The 15,754-nt window shown below is 44.1% G+C and overlaps 1 protein-coding gene across 2 annotated transcripts in view; it reads right to left on the minus strand.

The window, feature by feature from the left end:
* Nucleotides 1–15,013, minus strand: part of ephb6 (eph receptor B6) — a 28,066-nt gene extending 13,053 nt beyond the window's left edge. Inside the window, exons 1-5 of one of the 2 annotated variants that reach the window (XM_023792758.2) lie at nucleotides 14,842–15,013; nucleotides 9,417–9,481; nucleotides 7,208–7,480; nucleotides 6,900–7,069; nucleotides 6,515–6,810 (exon numbers count right to left, since the gene is read on the minus strand). In XM_023792758.2, the coding sequence (XP_023648526.1) occupies nucleotides 6,515–6,810; nucleotides 6,900–7,069; nucleotides 7,208–7,480; nucleotides 9,417–9,481; nucleotides 14,842–14,899 (862 nt within the window). In that variant the 5' untranslated portion in view covers nucleotides 14,900–15,013. The remainder of the gene's footprint in view (nucleotides 1–6,514; nucleotides 6,811–6,899; nucleotides 7,070–7,207; nucleotides 7,481–9,416; nucleotides 9,482–14,841) is intronic. The other variant, XM_072716421.1, reaches the window with a different exon arrangement.
* Between the last annotated feature and the right edge of the window lie 741 nt (nucleotides 15,014–15,754).

Here is a 15,754-nt window from a genome sequence, read left to right on the forward strand (position 1 = left end):
CATTTGTTCATATGTGTTCATAAATGGCACAAAACCTAACTCACAGGAAGTCCTGCCTACTTGTGTTTTTTGTGCTCTGATCACAGTTAAATTGATGGATATAACCAAAACCAACAAATGAATATTCCCCCAAAACAAACATGATGGTTAAGTTCATAATCATTGGGGTTTTTTGTCAGAAAAATCTGCACAGTATGAAAAAACATCACTTCAGGCAGTACTGTGGAAAGTTTTTTTTAAGATGCACAACTATCCATCCATTTTCTGAAACTGTTTATCCAATTCCGGGTCACAAGGAATCCAGAGCCTATGGGTGCAAGGCAGGGAACAACCCTGTATGGGGAACCAACCCATTGCAGGGCACACTCACACACCATGCACAGCTTTGGGCAATTTGGTATCTCAATTTAGCCTCAGTATGTTTCTGTACTGTAGGGGAAAGGTAGAGCACTCAAATGAAACCCCCTGACAACACAGGGACTCCACACACATGGAACACGGGCAGACTTGAACTCATGTCCCAGAAGGGAGAGGCAGCAGTCCTAACCAGCCCTGATGCCAGCCCTGATGTGCAACTAAAATATTAATGTATTAATATAATTGAAAAAATAAAAAAAATCTATACAACGTGGAATTTATGATAATAACGAGTACTGTGGAAATAAATGTAGGCATATCAACATAAAAACACTCCTTGTATAGACTGCACAAGAGTGGAAGAATTATGTGAATCATAAATTTAAATTTTAGTATATGTTACTATTTATATTACTACATATTATTATTTATATTATTTATTGAAGACAGATCTTTTACATGTGAGCAACATGTAAACCATAATACAAAGAGCTGATATAAATACAAGGTAGCCAATGATTGGTTGGTAATCAACCACAACTAACTAACAAGGGCTATAAAAAAACAAAAAATTGCTTGTTGTCAAACACCATGTGTAAGAAGTCAGTGTCCCATCCATCCATCCATCCATCCATTTTCTGGACCCACTTGATTGATGCACTGGAGAAATATTCTAATGTATACACTTTCCTATACACATACATACACTGCAGAAATGGCAATTAATAACACATCATTGACACACATATATAAAGATGGGAATGTAATTACTAAGTATCTTTTTAGGCTAGCTGGCCGACGCAAGCCCTGGTTTCCAGACCTCAGCATTGGCATGTTTCTGAGCACCTGCCTCTGTGTCTTGAGCCTCTGAAACCCAGGCTGGCTCGACAATTTGCAAGACAAGTCATTTTACTTGGCGTCCACATCTGCGCTTGGAAGAAATCTGTCGCTCTCCCTGAAAATGACATGGAAATTCTGACCCGCTAGCCTAATCAGGAAAATGTGCTACTTTGAGTGGGTGTTCTACAAACCAGCCTTGTTTTCTGGCCTTGTACTTTTAACACAGATCAGGTTGCGTTCTGTCATTACAATCAGCATTCAGATCTGTCATTATTTTTCAGAGAGGTTTTTTTTTTTTAAAAAGCGAAGACTTCCCAAGGCATGAGTTATATAGGAGAGGTGCCAAAAGCAACAGCAGACAATGATTTCTGTGAGTGTGTGTGTAAGTGTGTGTATGTGTATATATATATATATATATATATATATATATATATATATATATATATATATATATATATATATACACACATGCATACACACACACAAACACACACCCATCCACACACACACAACCGCGGACAAAATTAAGAAACCATGGCACAATTTTTTGTTTCATTCATTTCTCAATTTATGGCCGTGGATCTGTGAATAATATATAGAACTCCGGATCGAATCCTAAAAAGTTCGAGTTCTGATCGAATTTTCCCCATAAGAAATAATGGAAAACCAATTAATTGGTTCCCGGCCCCCAAAAAATTACACCTAAATATGTTTTTTTAGCATTTAAACACAAAATGAACCAGATAAAACAAGAAGAGCATATACTGTACTAAAGCCGCCATCTAAGCACATTTATCAAAACAATAATTTGTAAAGTAAGAAAATAAATGTATCCAAACAATGTGTAAAGTTAAAAAAAACAATGTGTCCTCCCCCGATCGTCCGCTCCATCCGTGTGCCACGCCCCTTCGTTAACCCCGTGTGGAATCCCCGTGTGATCAGCTGTTTCTAATTGTTTTTATTAGCTCTCTGTATTCCGTCCGCGTTTCAGTTTGCTTCCCCAGTCCGGTCATTGTATTGTCTGTCTGTGTTTTGCCTGCCTTACCTGTAATTAAACCCCGTATTCCCCAGTACCCTGACGTCCGCGCCTTTGTCTCCGTTCCGTCCCCGCTCGGCACGACAATATTATTATAATTAAATGTATTAATTATATTATTAATATTAAAATAATTAATATAGAAATCTTTATTTTAAAATGTATTTTATTATATAATAATAATTACTCTTACTGTCTATCATTGTCTAAATGTATTTTTACTGTCTAAATATATGTATTCAGCTTGTGTAAACATGCACGATGCTATCACAGCGAATGCGAGGCTGATACTGAAGCTTTGCCCTTTGTTTCCACCGAGAGACGTGCCGCGTGAGTCATTTCCCCACGCTTACAACTTACATCTTAGGTCGGCGTTCACGGTTTGACTTCTGAGATTCAGCTCAAGTACTAGGTAATTTTTTTCCGAAGTGGTTCGTTCGACTTCTAAGATATTCGAGTTCTAATTTTATATATATATATATATATATATAATTTTATTTTTTTTCCTGCAAACTGCAGTCTGGTTCTTCCCTGTTTCTCATTAATGAAGGGCTTCTTCCTTGCTCTATGGGACTTCAGTCCTGTTTCTATGAGTCTGATATGAACTGTCCTAGCGGTGCACTTCACACCTGTACTTAATGTTTCTCATTCCTTTTGAAGGTCACTTCATGTAGTCCTATGATTCATAAGAAACTGTTGGATAAGTTAATGGTCATCTCTGGTTTCTTGTCATTCCCAGTGTCTCCTGCATCACTTTGTTCTTGCATACTGCTGTCATATCAATTTTGGACGTGGAAGCAACCTGCTGCTCAGCATAGCCTTCTGCCAGCAGAACCACAATTAAACCAGTATTTAAAAATACAGATTTGTTTAAAAATATAGAGAGGTCTCAATTTTTTTTGCAGTTGTGTATTATACAGGCATTGATGTTTGGGATAAGTGTGGAGAGTAATAATATATTTGAATAATAATAACAATGGAGAAATATACAGTGCATATATCCATGCACCCATCCATGTTCGGGTTACCCGCTTATCCTGGTCGTGGGGTGGAGGAGGAGGGAGTCACTCCAGCCATGGAGCCTATCCTAGGCAGCATAGGGTGGCAGCATAGGACACAAGGCTGGGCACACCCTGCATGCATATACACTCACCTAAAGGATTATTAGGAACACCTGTTCAATTTCTCATTAATGCAATTATCTAATCAACCAATCACATGGCAGTTGCTTCAATGCATTTAGGGGTGTGGTCCTGGTCAAGACAATCTCCTGAACTCCAAACTAAATGTCAGAATGGGAAAGAAAGGTGATTTAAGCAATTTTGAGCGTGGCATGGTTGTTGGTGCCAGACGGGCCGGTCTGAGTATTTCACAATCTGCTCAGTTACTGGGATTTTCACGCACAACCATTTCTAGGGTTTACAAAGAATGGTGTGCAAAGGGAAAAACATCCAGTATGCGGCAGTCCTGTGGGCGAAAATGCCTGGTTGATGCTAGAGGTCAGAGGAGAATGGGCCGACTGATTCAAGCTGATAGAAGAGCAACTTTGACTGAAATAACCACTCGTTACAACTGAGGTATGCAGCAAAGCATTTGTGAAGCCACAACACGCACAACCTTGAGGCGGATGGGCTACAACAGCAGAAGACCCCACCGGGTACCACTCATCTCCACTACAAATAGGAAAAAGAGGCTACAATTTGCACGAGCTCACCAAAATTGGATAGTTGAAGACTGCAAAAATGTTGCATGGTCTGATGAGTCTCGATTTCTGTTGAGACATTCAAATGGTAGAGTCAGAATTTGGCGTAAACAGAATGAGAACATGGATCCATCATGCCTTGTTACCACTGTGCAGGCTGGTGGTGGTGGTGTAATGGTGTGGGGGATGTTTTCTTGGCACACTTTAGGCCCCTTAGTGCCAATTGGGCATCGTTTAAATGCCACAGCCTACCTGAGCATTGTTTCTGACCATGTCCATCCCTTTATGACCACCATGTACCCATCCTCTGATGTCTACTTCCAGCAGGATAATGCACCATGTCACAAAGCTCGAATCATTTCAAATTGGTTTCTTGAACATGACAATGAGTTCACTGTATTAAAATGGCCCCCACAGTCACCAGATCTCAACCCAATAGAGCATCTTTGGGATGTGGTGGAACGGGAGCTTCGTGCCCTGGATGTGCATCCCACAAATCTCCCTCAACTGCAAGATGCTATCCTATCAATATGGGCCAACATTTCTAAAGAATGCTTTCAGCACCTTGTTGAATCAATGCCACGTAGAATTAAGGCAGTTCTGACGGCGAAAGGGGGTCAAACACCGTATTAGTATGGTGTTCCTAATAATCCTTTAGGTGAGTGTGTATATATATATATATATATTTATATACACACACACACACACAATATAAATCTCCTACAGGGCTACATTATGCCTGCAATCAAAGCCAGGAGCAACAGGATTATAGAAGATTGTCAGATGAATTACAACCATTTATTAATAAATTCATACTTTTCACAGGTTTAATGCTCAATGAATAGCCTGATGTGTTATGGTTACGTAATGTTCATGAATGCTAGTAATTGCATGTGCATAGGTATGAAACCTGAATTAATCTTGTCCCTTAATTTCAAACATCCAGCGCTAATAGGTCAATAAAGCATGAAGTCAGCCTCGATGGACTGAATATATTTTCCACCTGACTACTGTCACTTTGGACTTGTTAAATATACTCATTAAAACATGAGTCAAATGAGCTAGACCTCTGCCTTCCGTTATAATTGCACTTGTGGTAAAACAGGTTTTAGAGTGTTTTTGCTTGCGTCCTCTGGTAGGATTTCTGCAAGTTTGGCTCTTTGAGTCATCGGCTTGACTTTCTTCCCTTTATCCCCTGTGGTTCCTGCCACTTGTTCACACATGAATAACCATTACATCACAATGACCTAAATGTGACACATGCTCCATCCCTCCTCTCTTTCCCTTGCTCCCATCTTACGTATTCCCCCTTTCAGTTTTGGCCACAGACCCCCCCAATCTGAATCCGCTGTATACCACCTGTCAGTATAGCTTCACATTTCTAGCCACCTGTGAGACCTGTTCTTTTTATTAGCAATTTTAAAGCTCGTCGGTGGTCGGGTGAGGATGCTGGTTGGATGACCTGGATCATGGACCATGTAACTTTACAGATTCCTTCCCCTCATCTGCATAGATGCCACACTGAGCTGCAGTACTGTACTGTAAGGTATGTTGTGTATACTTCCATCTGGCCAAAACAGGTCAGAGGCTCCTGATAAAAGCTTCATCTAAACTACAATATAACCTAGACGAACTGACTGGTTTAGTGTCCTCTCGTGCGAATGTAGTTTAAGACACAAATTTTGACCTTGTGTTTTTTTCCCTAGATGTATAACAATATGTTCAGATGACTGAATGATTGATCTTGTATGTATGTGTGTGTGTGTGTGTGTGTGTGTGTGTGTGTGTATGGGGTGGGGGGGTGGGCAATCAGACAGTGAAATTTTGTCCCAGGCCCTGTTCACCAGCCCTGGGTGTGGAGATCTGGTTTTGGATGCTTTCTGTAATACAACCAGTGGTGGGAAGTTCAGGTCCACAAAGTAAAACTCCAGACCAAGATTTTGTTGAAACCAACCAGTTGAGTATAAAGACACCCTGTGCCTGCAATCTTGTGGTTGGCAGAGTGATTTCACTGTCGACTCCTTGAGCAAGGCCCCTACCCCAATTGCTACATCAACTGTTGAGCTCCCTCAATTTTGTGTTGCTTTGAATAATAGTGTTTGCTAAATAAATAAATGTCATTGCAATGGTTGTGGAACTTGAACACTTTATAAACATCTCAACTTCTGCTCCAAACTCTTCCTAATTAACATGTTATTGATCCCTGTGGGGAAATTGCCTCCCTGAACTTGCTTTATTGGTAGAGTAAGTTGTCTGCAAAGGGCAGCTACCCATAGCGGTGACCAGGGAGCTGGGGGTTAAGGGCTTTGTTCAAGGACCCACAGAAATGCTGAGGCTGGGTTTAAACCAGTCACCTTCTGATTACAAGCACACAGGCTTAACACACTGAGTCACACACTGCCCCTGGGTCATATGTTCATTCCATCTAATTAGCTCTGGGTCTGTAAGCTGAAGCACATATGGGTAAAAGTATTTACAATACAGAATATCAAAGATTCCACAAATCACAGAATGTCACTGTGCTGCTCACTTTAAAAGGCACCCTGAATTTTTGTTTCCGGGTGGCATGGAGGACTCACCTTGACAGGCTGAGTTGTTGTGGTTGGGCTCAAAGCCCTCATCGCAGATGCACTCTCCGACTGGCACTATCCAGTCGCCTTCTGCGTTACAGTGCATGCGAGGTATCATTCCTCCCTGCGGTTGGCTGTGAGGCACGCACATGCCATCCACAGGCACCAGAGCAGTGGGCTCTGCCCCTGAGGGAGTGGCCGGAAAAAACGCCATGTTTTGATTCCCGGATGGGCAGCGGCGGTAAAAGATGGACACGCCCATTAGGGACACGCAGGCTCCACTGTCCACTATGGCTAGGACAAATCTAGAAGGGGCATAGTGGGGGTGATCAGGGCTGTGAACACACCATGTGCATCAACATCAAAGAGCAATACAGAACGTGATAGGACATACCCAGCCCGTGTCAGTGGTGCAAAGCTACGAGTCTTGATGTTTATTTGTTGGTACCGGTCTGGCTGGTACTGGTTAGGCAGACTAGGCTCCACCCGGCTGAAGCTTTTGTCGGCAGCAATGGTGTCAATCTTAATCCATCCCTCCCTCGTGTCTTTCTCTCCATTGCTTGTCTGAACAGGTAGGGGAGGAGGCAGACAGGGATCAGGAACTGGGTATGAGGTGCTGAGAGATCTGCAATCCGTTAGAATAACGTCCGTGAAGTGCACGCCCCCAGTCCTGAGGCACTGTGCCCCTCCCAGCGGTCTCACCTGCCCCCCCCAGGCGCGCTCCACCTCTCTCTGGGAGTCGGCCTGCCTGTAGTACAGAGTGAGAGTCTCCCGGCAGGAAGGTGAGGGTGAGCGCAGGCTCGAGCAATCCCGCACCGAGAAGCGCAGGGTCACGAAGATCCGGGGTGCTGACTGCCGCAGCAGGAAGGGCGTGGCCAGCCAGTTGTCTTGGAGACGGGGGTTCGGGTTGACATGACACACCTCGAATGTGCGGATGAGTCTGCCCCGGTCATCTCGAATGCTCACCTCATCCCACTAGGAGGGAGAGATAGGAAAAGACGGTTTAATCAAGCCAAAGGAGGGAGAGATGTGTCTTATTATGACATCATGCCCCTTCTTCTGGAACCCCAGATTTGCATGGAAATGGAGCCCCGTTGGAATCAGGGTTTCTCCTTCATGTTGCTGGTTATTGAAAGGCAGTGTGGGTTTTGCTTTGTTCCACTGTGGCCTGACTGACAGTCCTTATCTGTAGGGAACACACTGGATTGCAGGGAAAATACTCCCCAAACTACAACGTAGAGGGTGTCGGCTAGTTAAAAAAGCTGCAGATAAACATCTACAGATAGTGTCTGCGCTGGGTCAACAAGGTGGCTCAGTGGCACTCTGGTCTCATGCCTGTGAGACGAACAGTCGATTCCCAGCCGACTCTCTGTGTAATATGGTCTTCCCCTGCAGTCCATAGATATGCAGTTATGTTAATCAGTGTCCCTGAATGGTCTGTATGGGTGTTTGTGTCCTCCAATGGCCTGGCATTCTGTCCAGGGTGTCCCCCCTGCCTTGTGCTGTATGCTGCCTGAGGTTCCTCCCCCAGCACCATGTTTTGATGAGCGGTAGGATGATAGATGGATATTGGAATCCTCCTGGATTTGTTAAAATGTATGGGAAAAGGGCCACACTGCTGCAGCTGATGTGTAATAATTCACTTATCCGATCAGTATAGACCTGTTATCATGCAAACGGAAAGCAGCGGATGTTGTTTCAACTATACAACAAAGAAAGAGAAGGCACTTTCTGCGAGGGAACAGAGAATTAAAGTCTACAAGAGATAGTTATTTAGACATAAAAAGAGAGCAACATGCACTTTTATTTTCTAAGCTATCCATCATTTATAGGCTTGTGCATGAGATGAAAGCGAGATTTTTGGCAGAGCGCGGCAGCCAAAGCAGGCAGGCCAGTGCAGGCCTCACCCAGCGAGAAGCATCATTCTCTTTTGCTGGTGCTGTGTTTCTCATGGGGGGGGGGGGGGTGGTGATAAACTTCAGCAGTACTGCAGAAGACACGCAGCAGGGACTCACAGTTTTACACATAGAGAGCGCCGTTGGTACTACATAACACCTGAATGCTGACACGGCAGCGAGGGCGCTGAGGATCTTTTATTTATACTTTGAATAGCACATTATGTCTCACCATTAACGGCAGTGCATGAAGCAGCGCCACAGATGTTGCTGGAGCAGGAAAAAATGGAAGTAAAAGAACTGGGAGACGGAAAAGTGAGGAGAAGCAGGAGCTGTGAACAAAGGCGAGGGATGATGGTAAAAGGCACGGCTGCGAGAGATCACAAATAAATCATTTAACTGGCTGGTTCTGCCTAACCCCCCCCCCCCACCCCCCCGCTCTATAAGCCCAGAAGGGGACAAGGATGAGGAGGATGCTGGCAGCAGAAGAGAGACGGACAGAGAGATCGGCAGGAAAGGAGGCTAGTGGGAGATCACAGGGCTTTGTTTCAGGGCTGAGGCTGGGGAATGGGTCCCTTCGGTCCGTCTGCGTCTCCGGAGCAGGGAGGAAGTTCAGGCTCGAGTGGAGACGAGGCCGAATGACGACGAAGAAGGAGGACAGAAGGAGAAAAGGGAGGAGATTCAAAGGATGGATGGGAACCTGAGGCAGAGTGCCAACTGCTGGCTCTCTGTTTGACCTTCTTCCTTTTTAACCAAAGGTCAAAGGTCATCCACAGAGTTATTTCGTGTCTCCCCAAGGCTGGTTCAGAACAATTTAACGTGCACAAACAGGCATGTGGGGAGGTGGGGGGTGGGTGATTTGGGCTATCTGAGTGCCTGCCCCTTTTGGCAAAAGTATTTTAAGTGCCTCCTTCAAAAAAATCTGTGTATCTGCATATCTGCAGGAGCCCGGAAATGGGAGTGGTCACCGGTGGTGATGATGCCGGGGCCGGGGGTCTGAAGTGGCAGATACTCACACCAGTATCTGGGTAAGTGGTCCAGCCCAGCTCACTCGCAGTCTCTGTGGTATCCAACAGCATCACTAAAACAGAAAAACAAGGTGAAAGGTGACATTTCTCTTTATCTACATCAATTATCTTTCGATTATTATTTGGAAATGGATGTGCGTCTGTCACTAGGCCCTCAGCGGGATGCCTGCTTCTCTCTTGCTGCTCTAATGCATTTTGTGCATAAATAACAAGTTAGCCTTTATATGCACATCCGTGAAAGCATACAAGCATACAAGTTAGTTTTTGAACAAATTGACAATTTATCAATCATTTAGGCATAAACTGTCGAAAAAAAAGAAACATTTTATATTTTGCCTGAAAGAACTCAGTTCAGATAACCGTGATAAGTGCCAATAAAAATGCATAACAGCTGGAAAAAATAATTGAAGCTGCTTTCAAAGCAAAACACGTGATACGAATAATTAAGAAATAATAATTGCAGTTTCAAACTGAGAAAAAGACAACGTTATTAATAATTCTTATAGGTTTAACTCCCATTCAACTGAGTACATCCAAATCGAGGAAGGAATATTCAAGACCCAATTAATCCATTGACAGGAGCTCTTTCTCATTGAGGTTTTCACTAACGGAGAACATTCTTGAACATGTTCTCCCCATGTTGTTTCCACCCTGTAGTCAAAAGACATCATTTGGAGTGCGTGTATGCACCCCAACCTGTGCCCAGTGATGGACTAGCATCTGGTCCAGAGTGTCCTCTGTCCTTTACCCTGTGATGGACTAGAATCCCATTCAGGGAGTACCCCAACCCTGCAATAAACTAGCATCCCAACCGGGGTGTCCACCGAATCATACTCTGTGATAGACTGGTATCCCATTCTGGTTGTCCCCTGAATCATACCTTGTGATGGACTGGCATCCCATCCATGGTGTCCATACTTGGTGCCCAGTAATGGACTGGCATCCTGTCTAGGGTGTACCCCAGTCTGTGCCCTGTGCTGCCACAACCCCTGCCTGTCCAGAATAAGCGCTTGGAAGATGGATGGATCGCAAAAAAAATAGATCGATGTGTCATTTGTGTTTGATGTAAGCTATTTCTCACATGAAGGGCTGATGCCTAAATGCACTCTCTTGTGCATAGAGGAATGAAGCACACAAACAGTTATTACCTTAATAATGGTACAATAAAACCATCCCTGGATAAAAACAGTGACACAGAAAGAAAAACAGCCCGCATTGCCTTCTCAATCTAATTCTAATTCAATTTCTATTCTAAAATCATTTTATAAACCTACATCTGCGTTGTTGATGTCGCTTTATTTTGCTGATGTCCCTCCTTGTCGCTCCCTCTTCCTTTCGAGCGCAGACAGATTTTCGCGGATTATATTCACAGATGGACACTATTCCAATCTCGCGTTCAGTCCATCGCCCCCACCCCCCTGCCTCCCCGTCTGTCTCCTATCAGGTTATAGCGAATCAAAGGACTCCAGTTTAAAGTGAGTGTTTGAAGAGCGTCATGCTAAATATTATTGAACGGGACTGATTTTTAATTACATTAGTATTAACAACACGTTAGCACAGGCACACACAGATACGCAAACAAGACGTTTTAATTTGTTCGTTCTTTTCAAGTAATCTATTAATTAATCTATCTTATTCTATCCAGTCTCAATTCCCGTTCCCCCACCTCCAACACGCGCCGTTATTCTTTTCAGATTAATTCTAACAGTCAAATAATTTTTGTGTTTTCGAAGTTAAGTAAAATTGCTCAGTGTTTAAGGTGTCGTAAATTTTTCACTTTTTTCCCGCGAGTTGCAGTTCACGCTGCAGGAGGCAGGATGGTAGCAGTGCAGCTCGCTCCACGTTTCGCTGGTGGCGTGAGGTAAAGAACCTGATGGAGCAGCTGAAATGCCGTGTTTATCATCTCATCTGTAGAGCTGGCTTGACAGTGCCTAGTATATACGTGCGAGATGTTTTTTAAATGTAAGTACCTCTGGTACAGGGAGACGTTATAGTGTCACACAGCTCCTTGCTTTGTGGAATCTGAAACTGATGCTGGGTGATCCTATCTAAATGGGGAGTGAGTGGTCAGTCGCCTGGGACACACACACGTACACACCGCTTTAACCCCCTCCTTCCAGCCTGCTCTCTCTCCATCTGTCCTTCCATGTCCCCCACTCCTGTGTTTCTCTATTATTCATTGCTAAAGTGACACTAAGCTTTGAGGGGGTTTGAACAGGAGGTACATTTCGTTCCATTATTGATGTGTCCCACTGTTTGGCAGGCAGAGCCCATTTGAGACATGGGGGGGGGGGGCGTTCAGTGCATTAACCCTTTCTCTCTCGGAGTGTAGCTGGGGGGTTCACAGCTCCATCTCATGTGAATCGACACCAAATGCATACCCTTGCTCAGTGACAGCACTGGGATGTTACACAACAGCGCTGAGCATTCTGGGATAGCTTTCCATCAGTATGAGTTTAGCTGGCAACAAACAGCTTCCAGTTTCTCATTACAATGATATTAACTGCTGCCCTTCACATTCGTCCACGCCTGTTGAGCGTCAGCCTGGCTCTGCCCACCCATCCACTAATTCGATTAGCTTGGCTGGTGACAGCCTTTTTAGCAGTGGAGTGGAAAGAGTTCTCCAGGCCATCAGCATATATGCGGCGTGCCCCTTCTCCCCATTCGCTTTCACTGGCATTGTTTATGTGCTCCTTGTGTCCTTTAATCTGCATTCCCTTAGGACATCACCCACCCCTGTCTTCTGGTAATATTCTCCAGATGTGAGAATCCACACAGAGAAAATCCAGAATGTTCTCCATCATCATTACCACAAACAGCTGGCTGAGAAGCTGACAGGGACAGTGAGGTATTCCTCATAGGTCCATACAGACGTAGGCATGTCTACCAGTGATGCTGCAGGTCCATTACCCTTAGTGATCCTGTGGCGCCTGGGGAGGGGGGGGTGGCCTGTTATATAATTCATGAAGTCCGTTTCCTCATTCCTGCCCTATAGGCCGCAGGTGACCCCCCCACTCGCTGTTGCACCTCAAGTTAGCATGTTTCTCAGCAGTCACTACGACACCAGCCCGGGGCGCTCCAGACCCTGGTTCTGTCTGGGTACCAGATAGTAGTGCCGGCAGAACCAGTTCCATCACTTCAAAGCTTGGTTTGAAGCTATCCATCATTTATATATTATAACCAAATTATTGTTTGGTTAAGTGAGTATCTCTATGGAAATGGGATTCCTTTAAGTACAGATTGGAGGACCCTTAACAAGAAACCATATTGGCTCAAAGAGGCCCTGAGCACTGGGCTGACTGGGGGCCCTCAGACTGCCTCAGAATAGCCTCTAGGAGCCTGGCTGCCTCCTACATCCTGTATCTTATATAAAAGTAACAAGCCTCAGACACTCAACACTGCACCAAATAGTGTCAGACTGAGGATACACAAAGCATAAAGCAGGACTCGTCAGACAGACATGATGGCTTTTACTGTAGCGATGCCGTGGAGCTGAATAGACTTTATTGGCACTTGGTTTTAATTTTTGTGTTGTCATTTATCAGTCAATGTAGCAGACAGTACTGGGTCTTTTCTGCAGGACAGAAACAGAAAATGTTCCCAGTAAATCTGCTGGATCCACTTCTGCTTGCCACATTGAGAGGGAGAGTGAAACAAGGCAGAACGTGACGGGCGGGCAAATCATCAACCACCGCAGCAAATTGGAATGGCACTTCGAATTGGCTATGGGAAGACGGTATGCATGCTCTGTACGTCTCACTAAGCAGAGGATTAGTGCTTCATTCACAGATATATCCAAAACAGACTGAAGACCAGACAGGTGTGGTGTGCTGATGTCTTTTGGGCTCACGATCCTTCTGGTTGAGATAAGTCCTTGAGAGGCAGGAAATGTTTGATCTCTGCCAATAGTCCCAAGAAGCCGCAACCTCAAAGACAACAACACACTGACAAGACAACAAAACTCTGTCTGAAACAGCTGTGGGATCGATTTTAATGCCCCATTACAACCTTGATGAGACAAAGAGGTGCTCAGGTCATTATAAGAACTACAGGCCGCTGGGAAAATATGATGAGAGGCCGCAGGGTGATCGGATGACGAGAGCTGATTGGCAAGATGTGTCCTGGAGAGCACAGCAAATGGATGGCAAAAGGGAAAGGTAGGGTTCTCCATCATCAAGGGTGCGTCACAAATGATGATAGAAACACCAGGTCATGCCCAAGTACACACAGACATCACATGAGAATGTTTATGTAAGGCTGCTTTGATCTGAAAATCATTGGTTCAAATCCCAGAATCAGCAGCGTGATTTCATGTTAAGCATCTGCTAAATAAGATGTATCTCGCTGGTAACCTAAAAATGATAATATAAACAAACACTGGTATGGGGACAGTGTGTGTGCCTGTGATCAGAAGGTCATCAGTTCAAATTCCATGGTCAGTAGAGTGCTTTCAAGACCCAGAAACACCCAACTGCTTCTGGGAGTGACTGCTACATAAAAAGCATATGCAGTCAACGTAAAGACAGCACGTGTTAGTTGCTCTCTCTTCCATTGATCTGGTCTCATAAATGCCAACTTCTGGGTCCAGTAATAAAGCTGAATGATATTAAACAGAAGCACCTAGACGACATGGGCTGCCAAACACATACATCAATACGTGTAGAAGCTTGTCATTTTGGCCCCATTGCTCAGAAAAAGGCACCCCCAGCAAGCCTTATTTCATAGCAACAGGCTTGGCTTTCTTTCTTTCTTTCTTTCTTTCTTTCTTTCTTTCACTTTTTCCACCCACTCATACACATTGAGTTATTCCACTCATTTAACAGCTATCCATCACAAAATATGGATTGCAGCCTTGGTTACACTGTCTTGGTTAAACAGCTAGGCTGCATCCAACAACACATACCCACAAACCCCAGCTACAGCCCTCGCACAGTCATCACAAAGTTGCACATAGCATTAAAGTTTAGCTGAGAACGGGGTAATAAAAGCACAAGAGAGCTGGGAAGGTCTACAATCTGGTTGAGGAAAAATATTCTAAATCTAGTTTTAGTTTATTGGATGGGGGGGGGGGGCAGATGAACTATTCTGGATATGGTTCCAGAATGTAGATTTCATGAATGGGGGAGGTCAGGCATTAAGAAGGCAGCACAGATTCACTAGTTATCCATCTACGTTCCGTCTTGTGCTCCTTTGTTTTGAAAGCTTGGCATGGCCGGCGTGCCCAACATCTTGCCAACAGAGCCCGTCTGAATTACCCGGAGATGCTCTGAGCTGCGGGTTGCTCAAACTGTCAGATATGAAGTCAATCTCTCCCGCACGGCGACGCACACAGCTACCAGCACATGTAAAGCGAAGACACACACACACGCGCGAATACACACCGGCAGTGGGATGAATTAAAGCCGCTCCTTACCTTCCTCAGCTAGATTTGGCTGGAGAAACAGAGAGAGAGAGAGAAAGACACTCCACATCTCCACTTGAGAATAACACTGACAGTGGGAGGGAGAGAGAGGGGGAGAGAGTGAGAGAGGAAAAGAGGGAGAAGGAGGAGTCTGCTCTTTTCTATATCATAGTAAGGAATGGAGGGAGGGAAAAGGTGGAAGAGAGAAACACTAGCAAAGAAAAAAAAAAGGGGAGATGTCCAATCAAGTATGTAAACAATCCACGAGAGAAAAGGATAGACATGCAGTGGAAGCAAATATTAAGATGAACAAAAGAGTAGAAAAAACAAGTTTGGTGAGTCCATATAAGTGTCTCAACATGCTGAGGAAAATCTCCCCTGCTGCCTAATAACTGAGATAGGCTGAAAGATATAATTACAATGTCTGGAATTTTCTGCTGCACAAAATTTAACTGTGAGTAGGTAGCTAACCTCTGGCCCTCTATTTTATTTTTCTTTAAATTCAACTCATCATCATGGTTTTACCTTTTCATTCTGTCATTTAGTGGTCTGTCATAATCCAAAGGTCTTATTATTCAATACAGGGTTACAGGGGGGTCTGGAGACTATTCCAGGCAACATAGGGCACAAATCAGCGAGATGCTCTGGGTGGGATATCACACAACTGCAGGATACACATACACACATTTATATACATAATAATGCTATATGGGCAATTGTCAGATCCCAATTTGCCCAAACACTTTTTTTTTGGACTGGAACTTTATGGAAAAAAAATATAGATACTCTTCTCACAGAGAGATTCAAACCTCTAAGTCTGCCCACTAATATGTCATGATTTGATATATATAAATATTTACACATTATCTATTTACCAATTAAGTACATGCACAGTGCCACATATAAGGCCACCTGTAAACAAGTG

The sequence above is a fragment of the Paramormyrops kingsleyae genome, chromosome 9, assembly GCF_048594095.1.
Source record: "Paramormyrops kingsleyae isolate MSU_618 chromosome 9, PKINGS_0.4, whole genome shotgun sequence".
Classification (NCBI taxonomy): Eukaryota; Metazoa; Chordata; class Actinopteri; order Osteoglossiformes; family Mormyridae; genus Paramormyrops; species Paramormyrops kingsleyae.